The sequence below is a fragment of the Buteo buteo genome, chromosome 15 (assembly GCF_964188355.1).
Source record: "Buteo buteo chromosome 15, bButBut1.hap1.1, whole genome shotgun sequence".
Lineage (NCBI taxonomy): Eukaryota > Metazoa > Chordata > Aves > Accipitriformes > Accipitridae > Buteo > Buteo buteo.
In genome coordinates this window covers 21081067-21094813 of record NC_134185.1, presented here as the reverse complement: position 1 = coordinate 21094813, position 13747 = coordinate 21081067, and the positions used below count along the sequence as shown (strand labels likewise).

The window sequence follows — 13747 nt, the reverse complement described above, 5'->3', positions numbered from 1 at the left end:
CCAGAAGCTGTGAAGAATGCTGTATATTCCCTTGGTACTTAGTGTATGGTTGTATATTTGTTTTCTTTATTAAAACCTGGACAGAGGAAAATGGACCAGCTTCCACTCCATTACCCCTGCTCAACTTCATCAGCTGCATGGAGTTGTGGTGAAATAACAGCTTTTGATTTGATGGAGTACATCCAAAAACCCACTACTAACATGCCTGGTAACAGATGTTATAAAATTGTAGAGAGTAAACGTTTGGCAATTCTCCTCTAACGTGGCTACCTTGTGCCGGCAGCCTCGTGGTCCAGTTCAGCCTCCCCGCTCAGGAGTGCTGCACATGAAGGGGAGGGAAGTCAATTTTGGTATTGGTAGCAATTCCGAGGTGAGGGAGGATTTGCAGAACCACAGAATTCGGGAAAAATTTAGGTCGGCAGGGACCTCAGGAGGTCATCTACTCGAAAGCCCCTCTGAAAGCAGGCACTGACTGATGGGTGCAAGCTCGTGCTTTCATCGTGCTTATCTGCAGTAGGTAGGGTTAAGGTGGCTGTTGTGGGGTTCCCCTGTTACACAGCTGCAATAGAGACCTCGCCACCTGAGCCAGCTCCCTGTACCGTATTCACAGTCAGCGGAGAGAAACAGGCGTGACAAGGGTTTTGTCCCACTTTGGAGAAGACGAGCCAGCTGTGTCCAGGTGAATCCCATCCAGGAGTGCACATCTGCGGCGTATTTCTTGCTGCTTTATGATCGGTGATAACAGGGAAAATGACAGCGTGAGAAAACGGCCTTCGGATGAAAAACCTAAAATGAAAAATAAATAAAAAGCTCTTTTTTTTTTTCTTCTTCTTCTTTTTTTTCTCTCCCATCTGGTTGACCAGCAGCCTCGGGGCAGATGAGCCACCTGCCGTGCCTGTCCCCCAGCCGGGTCCCCGGGGAGATGCAGTCCCCCAGAGCGGCGGGGAGGAAGCGAGGGCGGCCCCCGCTCCAGCCGGCACCCATCAAAATGCCTGTTCACAACCTCTACTCGGCACCAGCCGGTGCTTTGCCGGTCGTGAAGATCCCAAAGAAGAGAGGGAGAAAACCCGGGTACAAGGTAGAGACATGATTTTCACACTCTTTCTCCACCTCCTGCCGGTTTTAATACATTTTCTTCTAGAATTTCAGGTGAAATGCAGGAACAGAGGCAAAGTTGTGCAAGCGTGGGATAGAGCAATGCAAAAAAAGTAAGAGAAGCCGGTTTCTCTTCTACCTGAGCTGGTGAAAATTAGAGGGAATCTATTTTTCTAAAGTTTACAGTTATTTTAATTTGTGGTGTTTGAAAATAACTTGTCTCCCAGAATGTGTGAGATGGCTGTGCACCTTCTGGGAAGTGTTTCTCTCTCATTTGCCACTTTTTTCTTCTCTCTTGCTTGTCACTTTTTCCTCCTCTCTCGCTTGTCACTTTTTTCTCCTCTCTCACTACCAGTGATTAGAAAGGAAACAAAATGAAAGGAAAAGGAAAGGAATACGGGGGAGTGGGAATAAAAGGGGAAAATAAAGCTGATTTCCAAAGGAAAAAAAAAAGGGACATTTTAGAAAGTAATGAGATTTCACTTACTGAGGGAAAGGCGGTTTTGATTATTTGTCTGCTCACTTTGGGAGAAAGTCATGCCTAGCTCTCAATGTGACCCCGGTGGGGAGGCAGGGCTGACGAAAGAAAGAAACCCTGAGTGCCTTAAGCTCTTCCCATGCTGCCGGTGGGCTGGGGCTCTCCCACCGTACACCCCCGACCCCGCTCCCCGGTGGGTCTCAGCAGCAGTACGGCCACTGTTATGCCTCGGATCAGGCGAAAACAGGACTGTGATGCTGAGGGGAGGGGAATTTATTCTGGGAAGTGAAAATGAGCTACATTGTAGTGAGTGGTCTTCTTGTTGGTAGATTGCTCCGCTGTTCTCTCCATCTGTGTCTGCAGGCAGCTAGGGGCACCGTATACATTTGCTGTGCCTGTTCCTTGTTTTTAACGGGAACGGGTACAGACGTGCAGTCTGTTACACAAGGAGGGCAAATTGCTGACTGTTAGAAAATAATAGCTGCTTAAGTTCCTGATGTCAAACCCGAAAAGCGAGTGGTGCATGCACAGGGCTTGCCCCAGCCTTCCCTGGAGAAGGTCTCAGCCCCAGGTGTTCCCTGGGTCTCCCCCAGTTCACGGGAGGCAGCAAGACCCCATGCACAGCGCTGTCGGCCGAGCTCCGAGCACAGGGACCAAACGTCTCTGCTCCTTGGGTTTGGGCTTTATCTAGAGCAGGGAACCCATATCGTTGCCCCTCCCTCCTTTTCACCTCCCGCCAGACCTTCTTCTTCCTCCCATCCTCCAACCTCCATCCTCCCTCCTCTCTCTTTTCCAGGCAAGCCTTCCTCACCACCCCTCCGCATCCCATTTCCAGAATCCCCTACTCCTCTGCATCCCCCTGCGCAACACCTACTGCAGTAGACATCAGTACCTCAGCCCTTAATGCTTTCTCTCCATCTTCTGCCTTCTCCCGTATCTCTCCATGCCCTCCCTACTTCATCCATGCCCCTCTCTGCCATGGGGGCACATTTTGAAGTGTGTTTCAGTGTGTGCTGAAAACAGACTTTGCATGGCTAAGAAACAGTTCCAGCTGCAGTTTCCCATTTCTGCGGAGAAGCCTTACCTTTGGTAACATGAATGATGTACCAGCAGCAGCAAAGCAGAGTCAGCCTGACAGCATGGTCAGGTGTCCCTCTTGGGATTACCGCAGAATTTTATAGCGGTAGTCCAAAATAGAGCTGCATGTCCAAGCTAAGACTAAGGCAAATACTCTAGTGTTTTGTAAAATGTGGGATATGGAAATACTTATTATTTTTCACTTCAGTGTTAGGTTAAAACTCTGAGACAGAAACATCTGAATTGTTTTACTTGACGTACTTGTCATTACAAGTTTATTATTTATTATATTCATTTTACTTTATTACAGGTAATAATTTGAATTATTGTCAGTAAAGCTGGGTCATTTGTAGGGTCTTTAGATCAAAACCACCCAAGTCTGGGATAATAATATTTTGGAGAAGTGGTGAAATTGAGTCCCTGAGATGATTAAGTGATTTGCCAAATACCACAATGACCTTGTATGCAGAGTTTCGGCAGACCACATCCTCTCTGCCCCTGCCTCTCTTGCTGACCCCCATTTCTTACTCCTGCATTGACATTTGATTTGTAATTTGACAAAAAAAATAAAAATGCTGGGAAGTATGGTGTGTTCCACCCCAAATGCACCCATCCACCTGCGAAAAAGCCTTTCACCAACCACCATGTGTTTGTAAGCAGAAGCAGCGAAAAGGGAGACTTAAATTTCCTAAAATGCTGCAGTAACATTGCGCTTCGGACCTAGTGGCTGAGCACTTGATTGCTGTTGCCCCCACTTCTTCTGAAGGAAAGCTTTTTCCCCAGCTGGGTACCACACGCGCCTATTCCCATTCCCCAGGGACTTAGCAGGGAGGTGACGGCATCCCTCCTTTGGCAGCGAATCTGGGATTATGTTATTTCTTGGTGAGTGGCAGTGGGTAAAAAGGCATCTTTTTATAACCGATGGCTTAAGTTTCTGGAACTGACACTCATGAGCTGTAGTATCTGTGGCATCTGGCCTGGCACTGTTTATTTGCGCTATAGGATTCGTACACCGAAGCCACTTTTTCTGTGAGGTGCCTTTGTACGCTGTGCGCTCAGCTGAAGTGAACCCCTCTCCATCAAAAACACTTCCCCAGTGTGAGTCAAAGATTACATTTTTTGATGGGGAATTCTAGCTTGATTTAATTAGCTTGCTAATTGTATAACTTTCAGATACCATGAGACATAAATGCATTTTAAAAAATGACTCCCTGTCCAAATGGCAGACAACCAAATTCTTTATAGCAACCAGATAGCTGAATTATTACAGAACAGATGGAAAAATACTTCTGAATTTTTAGCAAACTAGGAATTTACAGCCTAGATTTAAATTTATTTTGACCGAGATGTGAATAACAGACATTTTTAATCACATGCTCTTTATAACCAGATGACCCATTGCCTGTTTTCATTGATATTAAAGCAAATATCTGTGTCTTCCTAAAATGACATTTCATCACGCTTCACCACCAAGCAAAGTCCCTTTCCTTGCTATCCTGTTTATTTTTTCACAGCTTTGGTTCTAAAATTTCATCAGGTATTTTTCCAAAACCTGTTTCATACTTGATGAGGAGCTATTTGCTATAAAATGCTGCATTTTCTCTAAATACAATATTCTTTCTGACTGTCTAAATCTCTAGGAAAAAGTCTATTCTGGCAGCTGGAGGGGGGAGGTTAGTAGATGGATGGGTTTTATTTCTCTGGCTGTAAATGAGGGGCAGGTCCCGAAGAGCTGCCTAGAAAGCCTGTACGAGGGAAGGCTTTGTTAGCATCGTGGGGGGATTTGTGGTATTAGAGGACATCAGAGCGACACATGCGCAGGGCAGTGCTGCAGCAAAGACCACCACGTCCCTCCCAGATGGTAACAAAGCGATAGCCCCATCCGAGCAGCCCGAGGGCAGTTCGTCCCCCCGTGCTACCGCAGCAGCTCCTGCCTGGGGAGGTGGCCCCAGGCTGGGGTGAGCGGTCGGCTGAGACCTTGCAAACTCCAGCCAGGTAGGGTGAGCTGCGAGAGTCACCCTGTGCAGGACGGCATGTTGAGTGACAATTTCCATTACAGGGATAGGTTCCCCTGCTGCCCTAGAAGTCACTATTAATGATGACAAATAAGCAGTCAGGATTCGGACACGCTGGGACCGAGATTGCAGAGACAACCTTAAAATGCCCTGATTATTCACCTGTCCTGTGATACAGCCTTGGATTTCAAGGTTGCATACGCTCCTCTTAAGGTTACCTGCCTCGTTCACTGCAAAACACTTAGGGGATGTAGGAGGCTGCGTGCAGACTCCCCTGCATCATTTGCTGTGCGGAAGAAAGGTATTGCATGACACAAGAAGAAAAGGTGGCAAAGACCTTGGACTGTGTTTTGCCTTTGCCAGCACAGTGCTGACCCCTCTCTGCCCCAGCGACTTCTTTGCTAAGCCCTGACTTGCCTCGTGCTGAGCCTCCTCGCCTGCAGCCGAATGCCCAGAGAGCACGTGGTATAGCCAAGGACCACAACACATGTACACGGATGCTCTGCGCTTCCTCGGCACAGGTTTAAGGGCACACTTCTGGCCAGCCAGCAGAAGCCCACATGGCAGGACCACTGGCCCAGGCACTTGCCTTGGTGCACATCTGTGTGCGCAGGGGCTGGAGGTGGTTTTCTCTCCAGCAGCAAAAGCTCTCGTGGCCAGGAGGTGCCTCTGCCATCCTGGCTGGAAGGCCCGCAGGGACAGGGCGAACCCCAGCCTTTTCTAGCAAATGTTTTGTCAGGACAAGGGACAACCAGTACAGGGGAACTAGGAGCCATAAAGATGAGGACCTATGATCTAAGCGGTTTAAGAAAAGCACAGGGAAAATTTGCATTGTGGTTCATCTTGTTTCTTCCCTGTGTATTTTATTATACAAGCTGGCAGAGAACTTGTTCAGAAGAAAAAAAAGCTATCTGGTAAATGCTCTTCTCCTTCCTTCCCTTTATTTGGTGTGGGATGACAGAAATACCAGCTAGATGAATCCTGACTGCTCCAAAAGGATGTATAGATTCTAACAGAAACTCCAGGACTCCACAGTGTCCTCCCTATCCGCAGCCACTGCATACTCAGACAAACCTGCAGCCGGCGTCAATGGCACAAAAGCCCATGCTCTCTCTGCATCTAAAGGACCGTGACTTTGGTGCAGCAGACACACTTATTTCCTACCCTAAATCCCTGATCAGCTTTCTCTGATCTCTTTTCCATGGTAGAAGGTCCATAAGAGTGGGGAGGTTGGTTGTACATCTTGTTTTAAGCAACCATTGCCTTTTATATCTCATGCTGTGCATATTAAAACTTATGACATTTGATATTCAAAAGCTGATTTGAATGCCTTACCGTGAGGATTTCCCAAAGTGCTCTGACAGATTTTCTCTGTCTCCTTTTCTCTCTCTTTCTCTCCTTTACTACTTTTTTTCATTTTCATGCGTATGTGCTCTCTCAGCTGCCAAGCTCTCAGTCAGTCAGCTGGTTGGTTGGATCGGCTTTTTGATAGAGAAGAATCAGTCCAAAAAAAGACATCTTTAAATTAAATACTTTGAGATTTACACTTAGTGAAATTCAGGGACTACTCAGGATTTCAGTGGCCAGGAGGTATTTAAGTTGTGTTTGCTAGTGTACTGTCTCTTGTAATCAGGCATTGATTTATTCTGATCTAATGAAAGCATATTCTCCACTACCCCTAATAAAATGGCATTTATCTGTATCCAGAGGCTGTAGAGCACATATTGTTGTAATTAAGTTTGCAGTAGACTGTTCACTAAAACAGCAAAATGCCAAGAAGGGCCTTCCAAGCTAGAGAGTTTACACAAGTCTTGCCCTCTGTTTATTTGCTCTTGAACATAAGCCTGCCTGGGCCTCCAAAAGCCAGGGAACAGACAGAGAAAGAGGTCTACTGGGCACTCCCCCTCTCCACCAGGTGAGCGCACACTCAGATGGTGCATTAGGGTCAAGGGCTGGAGAGGGGACTTGTGTGCCTGTGTTTGAGGCCACAGGCCTGTGAGCCAGTAAGGATGTTAAGGAGCCAATATGCAAATGAAACAGAAGTTATTTGGTGTGCTGTCTCCAAAATAGTATCTATACAGATGTGTGTATGTGTGGGAGCATATATATATATATTTATATATATGTAAACATAAATATATATACAATTATATATGTACATCTCTCTATAAATGTATATACTTTTATATCTGTGTGTATACTATGTACAAGCACACGTATGGATATATGCGTTTATTTTACATGCATGATTAAAAGCAAGCCCAGAAACCTAGCATAGATGCTGCCCAAATTTCACAGTGCCAGTCCACTTCACCATAGAAAAGAGAGTCATCGACATGTTGGTACAGAAAATAACAAATCATGCTGCTTCTCACCTACTCTTATGGGATAAAGCTCAAACTGGATGGGGACCTTGATTTTGGAAACACCGTTTTCCTCACATTTATTATAATTGCTTGGAAAACAAACTGAGAGCACTTTGCTGCTGGTCTTTCCTGATTGCAATCTGAAAGCAAGACAACCCTACAAAACCAGGACAACACTACAAAACCAGGACAACATGGGCAGGTGAGGACTGGCACTAGCCAGGGGCCAGCTCAGGGTCCCTAGTACCCTACGGCTGCCAAACAGCAGGAGGTCAAATACATAGTTTGTCTTAGATTCACTTATTGAACATTTCCTCCCTTGTTCAGGCTAAATCCAAAGGAATTTAGCTTGCCCCAGGGAAGGGCAGGTGGTGGCACCACGTGGAGTTGGTGCCTGGCACTGCTGAGACAGGTAGGACGCAGCCTCTGCCCCAGACACCGAACAGTGCCCGGCTAGGGATGGTGCCTGGATGAGGAGCCAGCTTTTATTTCTGTCCTGGCTTATCGTGCCCATCTTTCTACAGAGGCTGCTCTGAGCAAAACTCTAGGTTGCGTAAAGGAGCAAGTTCAGAAAGGGCTTGGTGGAGGTCTGGCAGGCAAAAATTAAAACCATCTCAACAAATATGACCTTTTTGTTTGTTTTGATGGGTACCATCCCAGCACAGGCTACAGTGCTACTGAAAGCAAGAAAGACTCTTGCTTTCACTCTCTCTTAGTGAAGCCCTTGCTGGGATAAGCCAGTAACTGGGGAATGATCCAAACTCCCAAAGATTTAATGATTGAAAACTCACTTGGATGGCACTAAGTCCAACAGCCTTCCCTCTCCCTTCCCCAGCTTTCTGTTTTCACCGTTACAGTGAAACAGGGACCATTATTTTAGACAGTTGTAATCATAATCATGGACAACATGAATCTTTATCCAAAGTGACTTCTGCTCTCCAGCACCACTTGCTCAAGGTTTGGTTAGTAGGTAGTGGTCTGGCTTCATTTCCAACTAAAATATACTTTGTACGTTATTTCCAGGTTGGGTGTAAGCTCTGAGAGAAGCAATAGTCTGCAAATTTAAGAGGGCTAAAAATTCCTTTTCACTCTTACACTTGTCACTTACAACATTTTTACCTTTGGCCACTGAAAAACAACAACAAAAAAAATCACCTGCCAGAAGAACAGCTCAGTGTAGTATATGTAAATATATAAACCAGCCAGCTATGTGCTTGGCTCTCTGCTTTCCCCCTGCTTCCCTTTGTAGCTAAAGGAAAAGAAAGCATGGTACCTTCAGGTCACATCCATCACATCAGCACTTTATAATTATGAGGACCTGATAGTCACTTGATGGGTGAGACGTTACCAGATACCGGCAGCACAAAGACGTAGTGATATTGCACTGTAAATTCCCATCGCATTTCACTTCTCCAAGCCGGGTTGCAGGTCACAAAGATTACTGGGTGCAACAGTGCAGCAGTTTGTATTTACTACCTGGTAATAACACACTACGGACCATGGTCTGAGCTTATTTAGATGGGTGTCTGCCCAAAGTAGCCTCTTGGTGCCATTGGATTTACACAAGATTTACACCCCTGTAACCAAGAGCAGAATCTGGCCCTAAATTATGACGTAGTTAAAGACCCCGTGTTTCTGAGTTGCGGAGAATTGTTTACACCCACATGAAATGCGTCGTAAAATGCCATTGCACTGATTTGTTAGAATGTTAGACCCAATTTGCTCAGGTGTAAATAACTACCCAGTGGGTGGCATAATATTTGCATCCTGTAACTTAAGGCATTGCTGTCTGCTGCAAATCAGTCAGGCTTCAGGCTCCAGTATCCTCCCGGGAGCAGAACGGATGCTCCTGGCCTGGAGAAAGTGATGCAATAGCAGATTGCTAATGAGTGGGAGTTCATGGTGCGTGACATACATGGAATAAAATTGGAATATTTTGTGTATACTTTCATTACCCAATTGGTTATTTTTTGCAGCTGAAGTCTCGTGTCCTGATGACTCCCTTAGCAATCTCTCCACCGAGAAGCACACCGGAGCCGGATATTAGTTCAATCCCCCAGGATGCAGCTACGATACCCAACTCGGCCACCCCACAGGCTCTCACAGGTACCCAGCCTCAAGTGCTCCTTGGCCAAGGGGTGAGCAGGAACCATGGGCTGACAGCCAGATGCTGTGCTTTCCAGAACAGGTGGAGCTCATGAAAATGGGGCGTTTGCAGAATAGACTGGCCACCAGTGACAAAGAACAAAGATGTCCTGCAAGACTATGTTTTGACTGCCATGTGTCAAGTTTAGTGGAGATGGCAGCTCCACTCCTCTTGAAATGTGAATATCAACATCCCATGGATGCTACCCGTGTGTAGTGGGTATTTTATACCCAACACTCACGCCATCAAATGTGTTGCAATGACCAGACTAAACCCCGGTGTGAACATGAAATATCTGTTACAGCTGTGAGGAGAAAAAGGATGGAGGAGCCATGGTCTGACTGTAGGCAGGGTTACCAGCACATAAACCCTGATGCCTTATCACAGCAGCAGACCTGGTCATTTCTGACTCTAGGCAGGGAAAATACAGCCTCATGCCTTTTTTTGCTTATATTACCAGAAGTAACATGGGTCAATGCTTTTAAACTGGTGTAAGTGAGAAGAAAATCAACAAGACAGTTGATTTACCCTGAGATTTCAGCAGCGAAATGGATTAGATAACATTAGAATATAAACACAACACATAAATCCCATTATTTCTTAGCTGGGATGCACAGAGGAGAAGTTTTCCATCTGCTCTGGTAACAGAATGGTACTAAATGTAGCGACGATGACAATAATAATATATTTTATTCTCATTTATCCCTTCACATGCGAAGACTGCAAAGCGCTTGGCAAACATCAGCCGAGCGGTGTTTCTTAGCGCTGCCCTGAGAGGTGTGCCCAGTGCCGCTTTTGGATGGGGACAGGGAGGCACAGTCCACCAGCCCCACCAGATCACCGGCGTGGCCGCAGAGGCAGAGGCTCCGTGGGTCATTTTGGGCTCTGCGGATGCAGTGCTCTGCACCTTCATCTGCCCATCCCCGTGGTACCAGCACCTTTTCTCCCAGCACCTTCCCAATGGTGCGTGTAGGCTCCCACCAGAGCAGGGTTTGCAGGAGCAGGAGGCAGGCTCAAGCCAACTTTTACCTCTCTATCTGCACTGAAAGGACCATTGGGGCCCCCGCTCCCCAGCGAGGGACCCGGCACGCTGCCTGCAGGCTGCAGAGTCCCTTCTGCAGCCGAGCTCCGGACAAAACCGGTGGCTTGTCACAGCAGAAGCCACATCCTGCAGATTTGGTGAGGTTTGGCATGGTGGCACACAGGGAAAACTGCACCCTGACAGCCCCCTGCAATTCATGCACGCTGCTGCTGTCTTTCGGTGCGTTATCCCTTTGTTTGTTTGGCACTTGGAGGGTGTAAAGTGCTATGTAATGATAAGTATGATTGCTATTATCCTCCTGTTTACCCAGGTTATATACTGCTTGAGCCCCTTCTGCTGTTCAGTGAGAGATGGGGTAGCAGAGTGCACTGACAGTTGCACTAGATTTTCATTATGGTGATGCAAACTGTAAATTATTTCCAACTTTACACAGCTGTCATCATGTCCTCCACTCCGCTTGATGTTTTTTTTGTCACATATCTGATTTCTGTCAGAGGATAATGTTATATTGTCTGAGAGATGACAGCTCGAGCACACTCAGCCAGCTATTATAATATGTCTCACTTTAGCTTGACTTTAGGCTGTGTTTTAGTCGCCCTTAGTTACCACAGTGTTATCTCCGCTTCCTCCAAGATGCAGTTAGTCTCAGCCAAGCTTAAAATAAGTTCATGCTAGTGAGAGGAGAACACTGATTTTTTGGCTATTGCCAGCAGGCCTGATGGTGTGTAGAAAAACTGCCTTTGCAGGCAATGGCATATAAGACGAGGCATGCGGGGCTTGGCTGTGGAGAGGCTGGGGCATCCCTCGCAGACCCCCTGTGTGGCACCAAATGGGGATTTAGCTGTGGTCCCAAATGGGGTGTTAGCACTGCATGCAATGTACGGTTTCCCTCGAGGCGATGCAGTTTGCAGAGGGAACTGCAGTTTGCAGTTTGGACATGGAGGGTCAGGAAGCTCCCAGAGTCTCTGCCGTCGCACTGTGCAGCTCAGCGCAGCAAAACCTTCCAGAAATTACAGCTGTGTTAAGGTCAGAAGCAGCAAGGAACCAAAGTCTCCCAAAACTCACCTCAGAGCAGTGCTTCTCAGTCTAGGAACCAGTCTAGGAACACATAGATAAAAAAACCAAACCCCAAACACCCCTCAGGTTGGATTTTACCCGTTGCTGTAAGGTCACCCCTGCTAGTCACTGTCCTGCGCTCCCTGGGCATGTTTTCTGGTCACCAGCTGCGTGGACAAGGTAGTCTGCGAGAGAGCAGACCCCAGGCACACAGACGAGCTGCTTTAGTTGCACGTAGATTATCCTCACCGGGGACACCGAGGAAGGCCTAAACTCGGCTCACTTCACTTAGGCAACGGGTGATCACCGCAAGGAAGCCTGGCTGTGCCATCGCCAATGGCAGCAATTCGCCCGTGAAGGGGAGGGCTTGTGAAATAAATAGAAGCGTGCAAAGCTAGCGTTGGCGAGGGTGCTCTCGGGGCCGTTTTGTAATAACCTTGTCGGGGTTTTGTGTCTACAGTCTGCATTTATGTCAACAAACAAGCGAACCTGGGGCCGTACCTTGACAGAAAAAAAGTGCAGCAGCTCCCAGAGCACTTTGGGCCCGAGAGACCGTCCGTGGCCCTGCAGCAGGCTGTTCAGGCCTGCATCGACTGCGCGCTCCAGCAAAAGGCCGTCTTCTCCCTCATCAAGCAGGGCTACGGAGGCGAGATGGTGTCAGGTAAAGCATTTTCGTTAGGGGTTTGTGGCCCATAGGGAAGTGCTTGAAATCTTAACCCGATCCCCAGTCTGGCTGTCCTAGCTGTTCACATCAGCCGGCTGGCAACCGGCTTTGAACATCACTTGCGCCTTTGTAAAATGAGCTGCCGCAGGAATTGCCTTGGTGCCGGATGAAAGTATATTGGTAAAGAGTATTGCCGTGGTGATTTAGGGGAGGAACAGGGGAAGCTCCAGAGCCCTGCGCTTACCGCTCTTCGAAACGGCGCTGAGGCCAGGCCGGTGCGCTGAGTGTTTCGTGCAGCCGTACAAGGACGAGCGGCGTTGCAAGGCCGCTTCGTGCCACACGTTGCCGCCACGCGTTGCTCTAAAGGAAAATTTGCACAGAGTTCAGCGGCTGGTGTGTCCTCTGCCTGCAGTTCATGAGCCAAATCTGCTCTCAGCTGGAGGAATTGCAGAAGTCCGGCGGCAATTCCCCATACAGCAGGACTACGCAAGTATATCAGAGAGGATCAGAGATCAGAGGGAACCTCCCCGGAGCGCCTCATCTTCCTGCAGTGACACTTCTCGCTGTGTCCTGATGAGTCTCCCTTGTCCCATGCTGAATCCCCTGGCCTGGCTTTGAGCCTGAACGTGAACTTTTCTTTTAATCGCAGCAAGAGTTTTGTGTCACAACATGGTTTTAGCATGTGGGGATGCAGTGGGAGTGAAACAATGATGGGAATATGGGAACAACACTCTCCAATGAGCTGCCGTGGATGAGTCAGGCACGAACACAAAGCCAAGGACCGCAAGTCCCATCAGTTTTGCAGGGACCACAGCAGCTCAGCTGTGCAATTGGGACCCTCTTGTGTGGGAGCCCAGGCTCTGGCCCTCTGTCCAGCATATAAATCCTGCTTCCTCCCTCTCCTCTAGTTCTCTCTAATCACAGCTGTGCCTTCCCTAAGGGACATCAGAAACACTCTAAGAATGATCCAGATTCGTTCACAGAAACACAAGACTGAAGCAATTTAGTGCAAAGCTTCATTTTTGCCTGGTTCTCTGCTGCATATATGATTTTCATTACAAGCAGGAGAGTCACGTTGTGCACCAAGCTTGCCAAACCCCTTCGTCTCAGTTTATCTGGGCTGGCTTGGTTTCAGGTACCTGAGCTAAAAGCACCTGGTCAACATTGCTCCCAACTTCATGCGTCTTCTAATCATCGATGAGGGGTGAATGGCCTCCTTGTCATGGTGTGGCTCTGCGACTGCAGCTCACTCCCAGCCTAGCAGCAGTGCAGACAGATTTTGTCATGGGCTTTCCAGTCTTCCCATGGCTTGGCTCACAGATGCTTAACCAGCTGTGGAGCATGATCCCTTACAGCAGCTCAGGTCAGCTATAAGCTGGCTTGATTATCTTTATCCCAAAGATTATAAGCCTAACATTGCAATTTATACTTGTTAGTAGTGACTGGAGGCTGTAGGACTGGAAAAAAACCTTCCAGGTGGTGGAGTTCAGGCAGACATATCAGGTAGTCCTCCCTGCAAATCTGTTGACACCTGAATATGCCCTGCTACAATTAATCCTGCTGGGTTTGTTGTGACCTCTCCACCTCTCTCATGGCTGGGACCTATGCCCTTTTTGATTCCTGGCTAAATATATTCCCTGACAGCTTTGTCCAGGAATTTTAATTGCTCTGCTCTCACCCGAGATGTATTTCTAGAGAGCAGTCCTCATCGTGCTAGGCCGAAATACACAGTTACTTTCAGGTCCTCTCTGCATTGTGAGGAAGGTTGCTGGATTAGTGAAAGAAATGCAAGTGTCTTTCCACAGCCC

At 47.6% G+C, this 13747-nt stretch overlaps 1 protein-coding gene across 1 annotated transcript in view; it reads left to right on the top strand.

Moving 5' to 3' along the window:
* Nucleotides 1-877: 877 nt before the first annotated feature.
* SCML4 (Scm polycomb group protein like 4) overlaps nucleotides 878-13747 on the top strand; it is a 45760-nt gene continuing 32890 nt past the window's right edge. The window contains exons 1-3 of the mRNA XM_075046379.1: nucleotides 878-1078; nucleotides 9008-9137; nucleotides 11736-11936. Of these exons, the coding sequence (XP_074902480.1) occupies nucleotides 878-1078; nucleotides 9008-9137; nucleotides 11736-11936 (532 nt within the window). The remainder of the gene's footprint in view (nucleotides 1079-9007; nucleotides 9138-11735; nucleotides 11937-13747) is intronic.